The 17,801-nt window shown below is 36.9% G+C and overlaps 1 protein-coding gene across 1 annotated transcript in view; it reads left to right on the forward strand.

Annotated features, from left to right (window-relative positions):
- The first annotated feature begins 7,307 nt into the window (after positions 1-7,307).
- Pdzrn3 (PDZ domain containing ring finger 3) overlaps positions 7,308-17,801 on the forward strand; it is a 529,880-nt gene continuing 519,386 nt past the window's right edge. The window contains exon 1 of the mRNA XM_035448804.1: positions 7,308-7,673. Coding sequence (XP_035304695.1) covers positions 7,593-7,673 — 81 coding nt within the window. The 5' untranslated portion in view covers positions 7,308-7,592. The remainder of the gene's footprint in view (positions 7,674-17,801) is intronic.

Genomic DNA, 17,801 nt, shown 5'->3' on the forward strand with positions numbered 1-17,801 from the left:
CCACTGGCACACTTCCTCCGACAGGGCCACATCTCGTAATAGTGCCAATCCCTATGAGTTTATGGGGGCCATTTATATTCAAACCATCACAAAATCCTAGAAAAGTGGTTTTCCCATTTCCTAACTTCACACCCACTTCAGGTTTATGTGTCCAAAGTGAATCTGAGCAGAGGAAAGGGAAAAAATAGAGCTAGATAAGAATCTGGACTTCAGATATGAGATGAGTGGGACAATCCTTAGATGATGCTAACAAGTCATATAATGGAAAAGAAAGCACAAATCCACAAGAGTGAGCATATAGAAGCATGGTGGAATGCAGCTTCCTTTCTGTTTGTATGCTGTGGGCTGTAGATGCTCAAAAATTCATCATACTGTGTCTCTATTTCAATGTAAAATTACCAAAAATATGTCTATTAAGAATATTGTTTAGGTAAGACGTTGGCGGCACACGCCTTTAATCCCAGAACTCGGGAGGCAGAGGCAGGTGGATCTCTGTGAGTTTGAGGCCAGCCTGGTCTCCAGAGCCAGTGCCAGGATAGGCTCCAAAGCTACACAGAGAAACCCTGTCTTGAAAAACAAAAAGAAAAAGAATAACGTTTAGTTCCATCCATTTGCCTTTGAATTTCAAGATTCCAATGTTTTGTTTTGTTTTGTTTTTTATGCTGAGTAGTACTCCATTGTGTAAATGTACCACATTTTCTCTATCCATTCTTCACTTGAGGGGCATCTAGGTTGCTTCCAGCTTCTGGCTATTACAAATAATAATTGCAGATGTCCTTATTGTATGAATGTGCTTCTTTGGGGTATATGCCTACGAGTAGAATTGCTGGATCTTGTGATAGACTGATTGCCATTTCCTGAGAAATTGCCATAGTGATTTCCAAAGTGGCTGTACAAGTTGGCACTCTCACAAGCAGTGGAGAAGTGTCCCCCTTTCTCCACATCTTCTCCAGCTAAAGTGACCTTGGAGTTTTTGATTTTAGCCATTCTGACAGGAGTAAGATGGTAGTATCTCAGTTCTGAGTGAGGTAATCCAGTCACAAAAAGACAAATACCATATGTACTCACTCATATATGGATTTTAGACATAGATCAAAGGATTACCAGCTTACATTCCACACCACCAGAGAAGCTAAGAAACAAGGAGGACCCTAAGAGAGACATACATTGTGCCCTGGAGACAAGGAAAGGGACAAGATCTCCTGAGCAAATTGGAACATGGGGGAGGGGAGAGGTAGCTAGGAGAATGAGAAGGGGTGAGGAGGACATGAGGGAGCAGGATGGTTGAGCTGGGGGAAGACTAGAGGAGAGCAAGATAAGAGATACCATAACAGAGGGAGCCATTATAGGTTTAAGGAGAAATCAGGCACTAAGGAAATGTCCAGAGATCTACAAGGATGACACCAACTAACACTCTAAGCAACAGTGGAGAGGCTACCTTAAATTCCCTCCCCTGATAATGAGATGATGACTAAATTGTATGCCATCCTAGAGCCTTCATCCAGAAGCTGATGGAAGTAGAAGCAGACACCCACAGCTAAACACTGAACTGAACTGAATTGGAACCCAGTTGCAGAAAAGGAGTGATGAGCAAAGGGGTCAAGACCAAGCTGGAACCCACAGAAACAGTTGACCTGAACAAGGGCGAATTCATGGTCCCCAGACTGATAGCTGGGAAACCAGCATAGGACTGATTTGGACCCCATGAATGTGGGTGTCAGTGAGGAGGCCTCCGAAATCTATGGGGCCTCTTGTAGTAGATCAGTACTTATCCCTAGTTTAGGAATGGACTTTGGGAGCCCATTCCACATAAAGGAATACTCTCTCAGTCTAGACACATGGGGGAGGGCCTAGGCCCCATCCCAAAGTGTGTGACAGACTCTGAAGATTCCCCATGGAGGGTCTCACCCTCCCTGAGGATTAAAAATGGTATGGGATAGGTAGGGTGTTAGTGGGGGGCAGGGGAGGAGGGGAGGGAGAGGGAACTGGGATTGACATGTAAAGCAATCTTGTTTCTAATTTAAATTTTAAAAATGGAGAAAAAAGAATAACATTTAATTGAAATGTTTTTAAATGGTACCGAAGTTCATTGTGTCTCATACAGAACAACAACAACAACAACAACAAAAAAAAAAACAGTATGTTCCCAAGCCTCACATTATAGGCAGTTTGAATCAAGGCTGTATCACAACATGCATCTAGCTTTAGGTTTGAAATTGGGAGAGAGGACATGAACAGCCTACTGAGGATGTGCTAAACCTGGTGAGTCATTTTTTTAATCCCTCCAAATAATGCAATACAGAAAATGACTCAAAGCATTTGCATTATAATAGGTATTATGAGTACTCTAGAGGAGATTTAGCATATGCAGGAAGACAAGTAGACGTGAGATGCAAATGCTATAGCACTTTATATAGCAACTTGAGCAACCATGGATGATCCTGGAACCTCTTTCTGCACATACTGTGTCTGCTACCTGTATGAACACTGTGTTCTGCCATAGATGTACGCTTAAAAAAATGAGGTGATTTCCTTTGTCATTGTAAACATGTAATCCACCTTCTATAGTCAGTTTGACTTTCATAGGTTATTTATATAATTAGAGAATATTATAATATTCTAAGTTCAAAGAATATTTCTTGATAGTGAAGATGTGTTGAGAAAAGTTGAACTACCAGGGACATAATGATAGCCATAGTATTATTAAACACCACAATGACCAGCAGATTCTATTCCTTCATTGGGAAAAATAGTACATATTTATAATGAAAACCATCAAGCTATTGGAAGACCTTAAATTGGGTTCACAACACTGAATGCAAATTATTTTACGAAGCTAATTTTTAAAATAATCTGTATCTATCCACAGTAAACACAGGTCTGACTGATTTACCCCCATAACATAGCATGATAAGTCATAGAAGTTAGCATATTTTCCTTGTGGACTCAACAAGAGCAGTGGACATTTGTCTAGAGCCCTCGGCAGCCTCTATTCTCAGAAATTCCATCCATCGTATTTTTGGCTTCACTGGGCTCCTTACTTGAATGATACTTACCACAAAGATAGTCTTAAATGTCCAGCTGAGAATGTCTACTAATTAATTTTTTCTTTTACAATAATTAAAGACCTTTAGAAGTCATGATTTCTTCTTTTTAATTAGATGCAATGATTGGGAGGTATTTTACAATGCATAGCACTTTGCTCTAATTGCTTCCATTCCTCACTTCCTTTAATTAATTTCTGTGAAATGATAAAGCAGTATTTGCCTTTGGGCCTTTGTAAAAGTGTGCAAAAGAGTTTTTTGCTCTTGTAAAAGACGCATAAGCCTCTGGAACTGCTGCTACAACTGGCTTTGCCCAAGAACAGTCTTGAGACAAGAAGGAAGAAATATTTTCATCGTATCTTTTCCTTGTAAAATTTGAAATGTATCTTTAATACTCTCTTCACTGTGACTTTACTTGATGATGTGAGCATTTGAAGGGTAAAGATTTATAAAGCCTTCAGTTTGGTTATTTCCAGCATCTACTCCTCTTAGGTGTCTCTGCTTCTTTTTGTTCTAGAGCTTTCATGTGTGCTGTTAAGTAGATAGTCTGATATCTCTCCAAATTCTTCATGAAGGCACTTAGTACTATGAACATTCTTCTTAGCACCACTTTCATTGTGCCCCATAAGTTTGGGTATGTTGTGTATTCATTTTCGTTGAATTCTAGGAAGTATCTAACTTATTTCTTCCTCAACCCAGCAGTTACTCAGTAAGAGAATTGTTCAGTTTCCACGAGTTTTCAGGCTTTCTGTTGCTTCTGTTTTTCTTGAAATACATCTTTAATCCATGGTTGTATAATAAGATACAAGGGGTTATTTCAATTTTGTTGTTATCTGTTGAAACTTACTTTGTGGCTTTATAACACACACACACACACACACACACACACACACACACACACACACATTTCCTACCCTTTACTCTGTCTTTGATGTTGAGGTGTGTTTCCTTCTAGTACATTCTGTGGGGTTGTGTTTGTGGATACTATTTAGATACTGTTTAAATTTGACTTTATCATGAAATATCTTGTTTTCTTCATCTGTGGTGATTTACAGATTTGGGGTATAGTAGTCTGGGCTGGCATCTGTGGTCTCTTAGAGTCTGCAAGACATCAGTCCAGGCCCTTCTGGATTTTAGGATCTCCATTGAGAAGTTGGGTGTGATTACAGTAGGTCTGCCTTTATATGTTACCTGGCCCCTTTCTCTTGTTTCTTTTAATATTCTTTCTTCATTCTGTATGTTTAGTGTTTTGACTATTTGGCAAGGGGATTTTCTGTTGTGATTCAATCTATTTAGTGTTCTGTAGGTTTCATGGTCATGTCCTTGCTTAGGCTGGGAAATTTTTCTTCTATGATTTTATTAAATATATTCTCTGTGGAGTTTTTTTTAGATGGGTTTCTTTTCCTTCTATTCTTATTATTCTTATTCCTATTATTCACACGTTTAATAGTGTCCCAGATTTTCTGGATGTTTTGTGTTAGGAATTTTTTAGATTTAACATTTTCTTTGACAGATGAATCTATTTCCTCTATTGTGTCTTCAACGCCTGGGATTCTTTCTTCCATTTCTTGTATTCTGTAACTGCTATTTTTGCTTACCAAGATTTTCCATTTCCAGTATTCCCTTTGCTTGTGTTTTCTTTATTGCTCCTATTTCCATTTTCAGGTCTTGAACAGTTTACTTAATCTGTTTGCTTGTCTTTCCCTGGTTTTCTTTTAGGGGTTTATTTCTTTATTTCTTCCATTTTTGGTTCATTGTTTCCTCAATTTCTTTAAGAAATTTGTTCATATCCCCTTTAAGGATATCTATCATCTTCAAAAATATTTTAAGGTCATTTTCTTGTGCTTCAGTTGTGTTGATGTGTGCTCTATTGATGCCATATTGCCTCTTCTGTTTTGATTGTGTTCTTACACTGACATTTAGGAATCTGGATTTGGGTTGTTTACAGGTCTAGGTATTGATTCCTGCATTTGTCTTTGTTAGATGGATGTATTGTTCCTTGTTTTCTCATTCTTTTCTGGTCTTCTGGACTAAATGGCCAAGGGTTCTAGTGACTAGCATATCTTCAGGTCCAGAAGGGTGTCCACTCTGGGGCTTTTAGGGGTAGGGGTTCCTAGAGCTGACCTGGCCTCTCATAAAGTCACAGTCTTCTTCGCAAATTGTAGAAAAGGATTTGAAGTCCAGAGGAGGAACAGCAGTCTGGGGTTTTGGGGTGGGTTTAAAGAGTGTCAGGTGGTGGTAGGTGGTATCTTACCTAGGGTTCCTACATCCTGCCTGGCTTTTGGTAATGCTGAAGCCCTTTTGCAAGGTAGGGATATGGGACCCAGAAGTGGGGGTATAGTCTGGGGTTGGTAGGACAGGTTTTCAGGGTTTAGCAAACCAGTGGTGAGCAGTATCTTCCCTAGGGTCACTAGAACCACTCTGGCCTTCAGTAAAGCTGCCAGGACTGTGGGCCCCAGTGTGTAGCCCAGGGCAGGAGTATATTCTGGGCATATAACTTAAATTTTACAATTATTTTGTAGTTTTGAAGATTTTGTTTAACATTTTTAAGTTAATTTATTTTTAATTTAAAAATAATTACATTTTATTTGTTGATCTTATATCTGTGGAAGTCAGGGAACAACTTTTAGGAGTAGGTCTCCTCTTTCTACCATGCAGGTTGTGGGGCTGAGCTTAGGCTGTTGGGTTTGGCAGCTGACAACTTTACCTGCTGGTCCATTTGGGCAGCCATGTTTTTAAATTTTTAATTCTCAAATAGTTTTCCATGATTAATCTTTTTAACAACTTATCAATTGTTATTCCCCCAAGAAAGGAAAGGGTATAAGGAAATACTTATAAACTATAGAATCATTTGCAATTTAATTTTTAGAACTACTTAATTTCTGTTTTCTATTTCTAAATTAGTGCAAGACCTATGTGGCTTAAAGAAAATCTAGGGTTTCATGGTCCTCTGTAGAAGGGGAAAGGGTCAAGATCCCCTGAGCAAATTGAGAGCAAGGGAAAATGGGGAAGGGAGCTACAAGAATGGGAAGGGAAGAAGAGGAAGGATGCAGAGGTCATGAGGGAGCAGAAAGGTTGAGTCAGGGGAAGAACAGAAGAAAGGATAGGTGATAGGTAGGGTTTTAGTTGGGGGGTAGAAGGGGAGGATGGGAGAGAGAAGGGAACTGGGATTGACATGTAAAACAATCTTGTTTCTAATTCAAATAAAAAAATGATTTCAAAAAAAAAAAAAGAAAGAAAATGTAGGGTTTCAGCCATATCTGGTTTCTATAGTAGAATATAAACAATGATCTTAATTTCATAGCTGTATGGGTAAAATTCTTCAAAATAAAAATACATGAGATTTTTTAAAATAAGGAACAGATGCAGATGCCTGTGTTTGCACATCATATGGATATCAGCTTTGGGTGTGGCTCCTCAGGAGCTGTCCACCTTGTTTTAAGAGACAGGATCAGTCTCTGAACCTATGACTCAGCATTTTGGGATAAGCTTGCTTGCCACTTTCCTCAGTGCTGGAACTGCAGCCACACACCATCACACATAGTTTCTGTTGCTGTCGTTGTTGTTGTTGTTATTGTTGTTGTTGTTGTTGTTTGGCAAGCTTAGGGATTTGAACTCAGGTCCTCATGAATGCACATCAAGCATTTTATTGGCTGACCCATCTCCTTGTACCCTAAATACTTGTTTTTAATAATCTAAATGGTCAGCTTCACTTTTGAAAGTTAAATAAATTCCACAGAATTATTTGTGGGTGAAATCTAGAACAGTTAAGAAACACTGAACTTAGAAATCAGCTGTAATGCTGCCAAGTTTTATGTCAACTTGACACATGATGGGGAATGTACTACTGTATATGTTTATCTTATTGATTATTGAATAAAATACTGTTTGGCCAATGAGACAGCAAGTTAGATGGAAGTAGGAGTCAAAGAGGATTCTGGGAAATGTAGTAGAGAAGTGCTGATCCAGGCAGGAAGTAACATAGCAAGGAGACTCATATATAAGTGTAAGAGAAACAGGAAGGGCCCTCTTTTCCCCTTGGCTCCTGCTCCAGCGGCATGATGTGACCCACCAGCTAGGAGGGACACCAATAAGGCGTCAGATAAGATAAGTCTCATAAAATATATAGATGTATGATAATTGAGACTGAGCTAACAGATGAGAATCCTAGTCATTGGCCAAGCAGCATTGTAACTAATACAAGTCTCTCTGTGTATTCATTTGGGCTTAACTTGGGCAGGTGGCTGACATAAAGCACACACGTGGCGGTGGGGCTCAGGCAGCTTTTGGTGGAAAGATTTATCGTAACAGACACAAGGTAGAGTCATCTGAAATAAGAGAACTTCATTTGAGAAAATGCCTCCATAAGTTTGGGTTATATTCAGGACTTTATGGCATTTTCTCAATTAGTGACAAATACAGAGGGATTCAGCTCATTTTGGATAGTGTCACCCATGGACTGGTGCTTCTGGGTGCTATGAGAATCCAGGCTGAGCAAGCCTTGAGGAACAAGTCAGTAAGCAGCACTCCTCTACAGCCTCTGCATCCATGTCTGCCTCCAGGTTCCTAGCCTGTTTGAGTTCCTTCCCTGAGTTTCTTCAGTGTTGGACTATATTATGGAAATGTAAGGTAAGTACACCCTTTCTTTCCCAAGTGCTTTGATCATGGTGTTTTATCACAGCAATAGTATCCCTAACTAAAACATCTGGTTTGTTTTTGTATAGCTATTCATTTATGTGAACTTGACTATGTTACTTCCTCATTCTTACCATTGATGTCAGCTCTATAACCTAAGAATAGTAATTCTCACTTGTGTAACACTGTGAATAACTTAGAGAGTGTACATAAAAAACACTCTTTGAAAACAGTAGACTTGTGTGATGGTTTGAAAGGGAATGGTCTCCTTAGGATCAAATGTTTAAATACTCAGTCCCCATTGGTAGAACTGTTTTTGGAAGGATTGGGATGTGTGTGTGTGGCCTTGTGAGAGAAGGTGTATCAATAGGGGTGGACTTTGAGATTTCAAAGGACTTTTGTGATTCCCCATATGTTCTCTCTACTTATGGATCAAACATATACAGTACTTTGATCATTTATATACCCTATTATCCACTATCTCCCTTCTCCTTGACCTCCTTGCTTTTCCAGTAGTTGTACTTCTATTTTAATGACCCCTTTTCTCTTAGATTACACATAGAAGTGGAAGCATGTGGTACTTGTCTTTCTCAGCCTGTATTGTTTCATTTAGCATGATTACCTATTCCATCCTTTTTCTTTCAAATGATTGGGTTTAATTTTCCTTTGTAGTTGAATAGAACTCCAGTATGTATACATACCAAATTTTTTTTCATTCATGTGTCTTCTGAGGGCCCCCTCTTTTCATTCTATACTTACTTATCATTGTTAGTGCTGCTATTGGTATGGACATGGAGCTTTGATTCTGGAGGTATGCATTCATTTGAACCACTTGGGAGAAGTATCTGTTTAGTTCACATTATCATCTATTTGGTGATTTGGTCACTTAATATTTGGATTTCTTATATTTTTCAGTTCTTTATATATTCTAGCTATTAATCTTCTACCAGGAATCATTCATTCCTCCCCAAGATGTCTCATGTTGTTTTATATGCTATGCAGAAACTTTATAACTTGATGCAATCCTTTGGGCTATCTCTTACTGTGTTTTCTGAAATACTAGATTTGTTTATGCCTATGTCTACCCCATCATTTTCTGGTAGTATTTTCAAATTTTATGTTTCAATTACTTATCTGCCTTAAGTTAAATTTGTGTCAGGGTAAGAGTGACTGATCATCTAGTCCTACAAGTGGATAGTTTACCCCACTATTTTTTCATAAATTCTGTCAATTAGTGAACATAGGATATCTTCCACTTCTTGGTGTCATCTTCATTTCTTTCTTCACTATTTAATGATTTCCCTATACAGCTCACTTATCTTCTTCAGTTAAGTTTATCCCTGTGTAATTTTTGAGGTTATTGTGGATGGAGTTTCTTTTTTGTTGTTTCTTCTCCATTCTTTGGTATTAGTTATATACAAAGAATTTGGCTTGTTGTATATCCTACTACTGTACTGAAAGTATTTACAGATTTATGTCTTCTGGAAGGGGCTTTAAGATTCTTAAAATATAAAAGGATATCATCTGTAAATGATGACAATTTGGTTTCTTCCTTTTCTGTTTGTGGTCCTTCATTTATTCTACTTTATTGCTCTGGATATTATAATTAATATGTTTAATACAAATGTTTTTAATTAATTCCTATTTAAATTAAAACAATCTTAATTTGCATAATAATCCCAGTTCCCTCTCCCTCCCATCCTCTCATTTCCCCCACCATCTCCCCATCCCACGCCCCCATCCACTCCTCAGGGCTGGTGAGGCCTCACATTGAGGATCATCAAAGTCTGTCCCATCCATTTAATACAAATGTTTATGTGGATACATTTGTCTCACTCCTGATTTTAGAGGAAATTTCTACAGGTTTCCCCCCTCAAAACACTGGCTATTAGTCTATCATATATAGCTTTTGTAATATTACAGTATGATCCTTTAATTTTTAGCTTCTTGGAGTCTTCTTTCATATTTCATTTTAGTGATCCATTTAGATGATCATGTAAATTTTTTTTGGTCATAGACTTTCATAGGCCACTGGTTTTAAAATTGTACCTTAAGGTAAGCACATTGGTCATTAATGAGGTTGTCTCAAAATACAGCCTTATCAATTTTACTAAATGAAGAGTCATATGGAATAATGAACTAAAGAGTCCCACTAGCTTCATCCTGACTATACATTCAGTTTAGTATACCACTGTGATAAAACTTATAAAATTAAGAGATTTGGGTATCTTTACTGAAACCTTGTTAATATTATCTTGAGCAGAGAAAGTAGTCATTCTAACATAACTCCTTTGGTCTTGTATGCTGCTGAAACAACATGCCAGACACTAGGTAATTTATAAACAACATTAAATGAGTTTTTACATTTCTAGAGACTGGGATATCCAAGATAGATGAATTAGTAAACTTTCTGTCTGGTAACTAAAGGTCCCTGTGTCCTCACACTAGGGAAAGCAAAAAGCTAAGGGTTAAACTAACTCCTGTCATTGTCTTCATAAGATACTAACACTGTGATTGACGTGGAGCCCTTTGACCTAAAGAGCTTCTGAGCACCCCACCTCTTTTGTAAATTTAAACTGCAAATTTATGTGTATTAAATTTGTATGTTTGTATTATACCACATATATGCAGTGCCATGAATAGAAACCACAAAAAAGTCAGATCCCTTGAAATTTTTGTAGTTGGAGAAGGTTGTGACCCGCTAAATTAGGTGCTTGGAAGTGAACCCACATCCTCTGCAAGAGCAACCAGTGCTTTTAACCACTAGCCATATCTCCAGCCTTTTCATACAGTTTAATATTTGTATACTGGGAGATATCAAAATGTGAATTTTAGAGAGAATATAAGCATTGAAGGCATAGCAGAAAAAAACACTCTGTTTTAATGGCATATGCTATATGATGATCATTTTTCTCCTCTCTAGAATAGTGTCACTCTCAACCTTGTTTATTGGTTTTAAAAGAGTAAATATTACTTGGGTTGTTGTCCACAATTCTGTGTATTCTTGCATGATGTGTTTTTGGATGTTCTAGCTGTAAAGAGCTGAGAGCTTTCAAGTGCCTCTGAGGCTTCATCAAATCATAATCCTCCCAGACATTGTCTCCATTAACTAATGGCCTCCCCATTGATCTGAGCTTTCACAGGCTCTTTCAATTGTCTATAAAATGATCTTCCTGTCCTTAATGATAACACTCACTAAATCTACACTCCATGCTACCTTTTGACTCATTTCTTTCCTAATACATACATCAGTGGGTTTTGCTTTCAAAAATTTTATTGCTTCCTCATTGCCTGTAATAGTAACTAACATTTTCCCACACAGATTCAGTACTGTGCAATGCTAAATTTTGTATATATTGAATGATTTATTCCTTTAAGATTCAAATGTGGTAAGAATTAACCTCAATACTTTTTTTTGGTTGTGAGCCTAGCCTTTAATGACTGAGTCATCTCTCTAGCACAGAATTAATCTCATACTTGGATTGTCTGTTAGTTTCACAGAGATCTTATAGATAGTTAAGAGTCACCGGGTCTAGAATATAATTTTATCTCATTTCAGACTCATCCACTCCTCTCTCTTTTGCCATTGCCTACAGAAAAACACTAATAAGGCTTTTACTCTGCAATCTAATACTCCCCATAGAATAATTTGGTATCATCTCAGATGAGTCTCCTACAAGGTGACTGTAATTTATAGATGTATTCCATCAACCATGACAATGTCTTATGTTTTATTACTGGTATGCTAAAATATTTTTAAAATATTACCATTATCTTCTTGCCCTAAATGATATTTCTCCCACTATGAATGTCCAAGTGGACTATGACCCTTGGATGCCAAGACCTGTGTTTCTGAAAGTTTCAATCAGAACTAAACTCCCTTTATTCCACATTCTAGGTTTTGTTAACAGAACACTGAATGCTTGCATTGTAAGCCTCTTGAAGGCACTTCGCCCCATAGTAGCCCTTTGAGGGAAACAAATGTAGCTCTGTCTTCTCCCATCTTTAATTTCTACACTTAAAATGGATGAACATAGTTTAGTGGTTAGAATGTAACCTTAATGTGATTGTATAAATTAGAAGAGAAAAATAAAACTGTGATATTTTTAGCTCCTTCCTAACATGAAAATTCAGCAAAAATGGACAGTTGATTGAGCTTCTGTTGGCACCTTGTAGATTTATTTTCATAGCCACGAAATTTTACTGAAAGAGTTTTTCCTCAAAATGGAGAGATTTATTTTTCCTTAAGTAGAAGGCTGGAGAACAAACTAGTAAATAGAAACAGAAGAACATACCCATACTGCCTTCCCAGATGAAGTACTTGATAGTGAAACAGTACATTTCGAGGACCCTTGTAACTTTATAAAAGCCACAAGGCCCCACTTACTTTTGATTTATAATAGAAACAAGGTCATCCTCGTAATAAAAAATAAGGAAAACAAGGTCTACGTTTTTCAGACTCTGAGATGCAATTTGTCATGAAGATCGATGACAGTTTTACTCTCTAGAGACATGAACTGCCCCTTTCTGCTGTAAAATTATTTTCTTAGGCTTTGTGTTGATGCTTTAAAATATTTTAGAACTGTAAGAAACAGAATGTTTCAATGGGAGAAAAGCAGTACATTTGAATCTTAATTTATATAACTCTCTTCTTCCAAGCAAAACCTATTCTACAAGTCTAGTTCTCAAACAATAGGGCTGTGTGAGAAAGCATGCTGCATCAATGGTTTGCTATTGGGACCAGAAAATTGGAGGTGTTCTGAGGGTCATGGAAAGCATGAGACAGCAAGGGATAAAACCAGAAATATTTGGGAAGTCACCTTAAGAAGTATAAAGAAGATAAAACATAGAACAGAAACCCCTGCTGACCTCAAGACAATATAGAGTAAAAAGGAGACAGAAGAAAAAAAAAGTAATGTAAGGTACAGCAAGAAAGGTGTCCTCAGCATCTCACATTGATACAGTGTTTCAGACATCATCTTTTAGGAACTAGAAAACCAATTGTTCTGTCACTTGCCTCTCAGGGAAAAAATGTTTTAGTATCAACTCCCCCAAATTATTTGGTCATCACTGCACATGAGAAGATGTCCCTGTCACTCTATAACTTTGTATAATCACAACACAAAACTAGAAACATATGAGTTTTGGATTCCTTTTTCTAGATCCATCAAATATGATATCAGAATTTTGATAGGCATTGCATTAACTCTCTCTGTAGATTAATTTTGGTAGCATAGCCATTTTCACAATAGTAAGTCTGCCAATCCATGAGTGTGGGAGGTCTTTCCTTCATCTTATATCTTCTTTGATTTCCTTTTTTAGCAATCTTGAAGTTTTCATTGTAGAAATCTTCATTAGTGTTTTTGGTCTAAAGCCCGCAGTTCTTTTTAGTAAACCAGTTATTTCTTAACTTTGACTGAACTTTAATCACTTATAAAAACAACTTTAATAACTAGACACTTAAGAAGCAAGGAGATGTCATACTCCTTAATCTCAGCCTTTGGAAAGCAGAGACAGGAGAATTGCTACAGCATGATACTGTCATAAAAACAAGAAGAAAGACTGATAGAGCAAAATAGAGGACTGGAAATAAACTGACAAAGTAACGGCTACCTGATTTCTTTAAAAGGAGGCAAAAGTAAACTCTGGCATAAAGATAGCCTGTTCAATAAATGCTGCTGGAAACACTGGAAATATGTCTTCTGATGAATAAAACTAGATTCCTGTCTATTACTTTGTGCAAAAATCAGTTGAATACAGATCAGAGATTTTAATTTAAAACTAAAAATGGTGAAACAAATAAACAAAAACATAGGGAATGTTCTTCCGGACTTTAAGGTAGGTAGAACTTTCTGAACAGAACTTCAGCAGCACAGAAACTAGCCCAAGTATCTACCCAGCAGAGGAAACTATCAGAAGAGCACAAAGATACCAGCAAAAATGGCAGAGAAACTTTACACTGATAAACCTCAGAAAAGGGACTTACATCCAGAATTCACAGAGAAACCCAGAAATTAAATACTAAAAACTATAGCTACCATTCAACAAAACAGTCAATTAACAGAATATCTATTCAAAACAAGAAATACAAATGGTTAATAACTAAATTTTACAAGGAAGGAAATCTATGAAATCTGAACAATATGATACCTAGACAAGACCTGCATAATAACCAATAGACATGCCAGTATCGACCAATGGCTGTTTAGACAGGGAGAATCAGTTTTGTCTATAACAAGCCCCCTCTGATAGGTTACTATCTTAGTTAGGGTTTCTATTGCTGTGAAGAGATACCATGACCATGGCAACACTTATAAAGGAAAAACATTTAAATGAAGTGGCAGCTTACAGTTTCAAAGGTTTAGTCCATTATAATGGCAGGACATGGTGGTAATAAGACAGAAATGGTGCTGGCTATGTCTTGATCAGAAAGCAACATGAAGTAGTCTGTGACACTGGGAGTAGTTGGAGCATTGGAGAACTCAAAGCCCACACCCATAGTGACACACTTCCTCCAACAAGGCCACACCTACTCCAACAAGACCACACCTCTTAAGAGTATGAATCCTTTGAAGGCCATTTTCTTTCTAACCACCACAGCTAACTAATCGCAAGAGGTAAGCCCTAAACACATTTACATATAAAAAACACAAAATGGACTTAGTGGGTTTTACCTATATACTTAGATAAATACATAGACACACACACACACAAAAAAAACATATATATATATATATATATATATATATATATATATATATATATGGTTTTGAATTTTAAAACGAATGAAGAGGAGTAGGAACAAAGAAATGGAGTTGGTAATTATGCCAACGTAGTACTCATATATGATATTCTCAAAAAATAAAAAAGTGTTCACTATTTCTAATCATTAGGGAAATGCACATTAAAATCACGGAGATGCCACTTCACTCCAGTCAGAATGACTGCTATCAAGAAATCTGACAACAGATGCTGCAGAGGATGGAGAAAAGGAGGAACCTTTTATTTACAAATTTAGTTAGCCATTGTAGAAATCAATATGGAGGTTAAAATTATAAGTAAAATTTAAAATAGAATTACTGTATACTCCAGTTATTTCATCCAGAGGCATCCATATCCAACCATAAAGAAAACAATATTAATTAAGGTCACCCAATCTCAAAAATAAAAGGAGCCTTCATGTTCTCCCTCCTACAGAGACCCAAGAATCTAAAGTATACATTTATATATGTAAACACCTGAGTGTAACATTTAGAAAGGAGACCAAAATGGGGCAATATGCTGTGATGAGGAAGAACAAAATATGGACAAGGGCTCACGAATTATGAAAGAGAAGAGAATGTAAAGCTAGCTAATAATAGTAGTTTCAACAATATTGTGTTTTCCCCCTTTTGTGAAGGATGACTGAATACAAATGTGATTGGTAATGAAAGAGTAACACCCTGGGCATAGCTTTGGGGCTTCAAGATGGACATTCTAAAAGTACAGAAGTTCTAGAGTTTGGGACTAGGCAAGTGTCTGAGTGCTTATCTTAATATACCTATTTGATGTTTCTCATTGTGAGTTAATTACAATAAAGGGATTTATAAAAAACTCTAGCAACAATATCCAAACTCCCTGTGACTAGTGAGATCACACATCTATATTCTTATTAGGCTTGCATCCGGGTGTTGATTGACTTAAAATGCCCTGCTATAAGGTGACTAAGATAAGGATCTTGCTACAGTTAAGTGTTGTTTGTCCCTGAAATCATATGCAGGATCTCTAGAATCATAGGTTAATGATGCTAGGGTGGTGGAACTTAATCAGGCCATGCTATGTAGAGATGGAGCCTTTGGAAAATCACTGAGTTTACATGAAATCATCACCGTGGAGCCTCCATTATTTTATCTTGGTAGCTTTAGAAAAAAAAAGAAAAAGAAAAAAGACAGACATGCTCACAGACAAAAATTGCTGTTCTTTGTTTCCTGAACTGAATTGGGACTCTGTATAATAGATGTGACTCCTCAACCTTACTTTCAGAACTATGTTAGTAAATAGACTTCTTACCTTCATAAAGGTAGCCCACATCTTATATTTTGTTACAGGAGTGAAAATATATATACTAATATAGATACTAGAGAAATGGATCCATGGTTAAAACCATACACAGCCCTTGAAGAGACCTAGAGTTTGGTTCCCATCAACCACTTTGGGGAATTCACAGTTGCCTTGGTTCTACCTCCAAGAGATCCAGTTCCCTCTCTAGACTTCATGGCCATGTAAACACACACACACACACACACACACTCACACACACACACACACACACACACACACACACACACACACACACACTTCAAAATAAAATAAAACTTAAAAATAATAATATAGCTATATATTCTTTCTACTGTGGAAAATATACATGGTTGAATATGAACAACTAAAGGTGTGAAGGGTAGAATACATTTCTTTAGAACTCTTCCTTAACTTCACTAAAGGAAGTTCTACTTTTATGTCCCGTTCAAGTAAAATATCACTTACTTATTTGAAGAATAGAAGACCTAGGTATGAAAATTAGATAGAGAGAGAATTAGACTACTATCTCTGCAATACTTCCCCAATGGGTCTTTCTGGACTGACTCTAAGAATTTACATGAAATTTATCCCTACAAACAAATAATAAGCCTCTAACAAATTTTTATTGAGCTTAAGGGGATATCAGCAAAAAATTCATCTAAGTATATAGATTCACAGTGGAGTTGTACAATGTCATTTAATTGTATGAATTTAAATAGTTTCCCTTTTCCTATTGGATAAAGGTAAACCCAGACAGAAAAATAAACACAGTTTAGATAATTCAGAAAATTCCATTCAACAAACATATTCCCTAATGTGTGAAAGCATAAGTGAAAATGGTCTGTACCCAGAGTAATTAGATACATAATGATGCTAGTACTGAGCATTGTTTATATGGTGTGACTCATCAACGGAGATCAGTACCATGATCCTCAATCCAGTGTTCAACTGACAAAATCAAGTTCTCTTTCAGCATCTGAGAGAATGTGATTGGGTTGATTAGACAACTTCAACATTAGTTTCTAACATGGTCATAATAATTGCATTATTGAATTCTAACTTAAAGCATGGTGGTCTGATAAGATACAGGACGTTATTTTAATTTTTTTGTACCTGTTGAGGTTTGCTAGGTTGCCAAGTATGTGGTCAATTTTAGGGAGGATTCCATGTGGTACTGAAAAGAAGGTATATTCTTTTATGTATATGGAATGTTCTATAGATGTCTGTTAAACCCAATTGGGCCATAACTTCTATTAGTTCCTTTGTTTCTTTGTTAAGTTTCTGTCTGGTATTTCTGTCTAGTGGTGAGAGTGGGTTGTTGATGTCTCCCACTATAGGTGTGTGAAATTTTATGTGTGATTTGAATTTTAGTAGTGTTTCTTTTGCGAACGTGGATGCCTTTGTATTTGGGGCACAGATGTTCAGAATTGAGACTTCATCTTGATGGATTTCTCCTGTGATGAGTAGGAAATGACCTCCTTCATCTCTTTTGATTGATTTCACATTAAAGTCTATTTTGTTAGATATTAAGATTGCTACCCCCGCTTGTTTCTTGGGTCCATTGGATTGGAAAATCTTTTCCCAACCCTTTACTCTGAGGTACTGTTTGTCTTTGAAGTTGAGCTGTGTTTCTTGTATGCAACAGAAGGATGGATTCTGTCTTCTTATCCATTCTGCTAGCCTGTGTGTTTTTATAGGCAAGTTAAGACCATTAATATTGAGAGATGTTAATGAGCACTGACTGTTCATTCTTGTTTGTCTTGGATTTGGTGATGGTGGTGGAATTGTGTGTGGATTTCACCCCATTTTTCTTTTGGCTGTTGGTAAAGTGAGGTTATCTATTTCCTATGTTTTTCTGGTTGTAGTTAATTTCCTTGGGTTGGAGTTTTCCTTCCAACACTTTCTGTAGGGCTGGATTGGTGAACACAGCTCATCAAACCTTAGTGCCATATATTCTAATGATCACAACAGTCAGAAATCAAGGACAAACAATGATGATTCAACCATGTATAGTTTTTCAGTTTATAAATTTTTTTAGAATACAAAAACCTCAGAAGGTCCAAC

The sequence above is a fragment of the Cricetulus griseus genome, chromosome 8, assembly GCF_003668045.3.
Source record: "Cricetulus griseus strain 17A/GY chromosome 8, alternate assembly CriGri-PICRH-1.0, whole genome shotgun sequence".
Taxonomy (NCBI): Eukaryota; Metazoa; Chordata; class Mammalia; order Rodentia; family Cricetidae; genus Cricetulus; species Cricetulus griseus.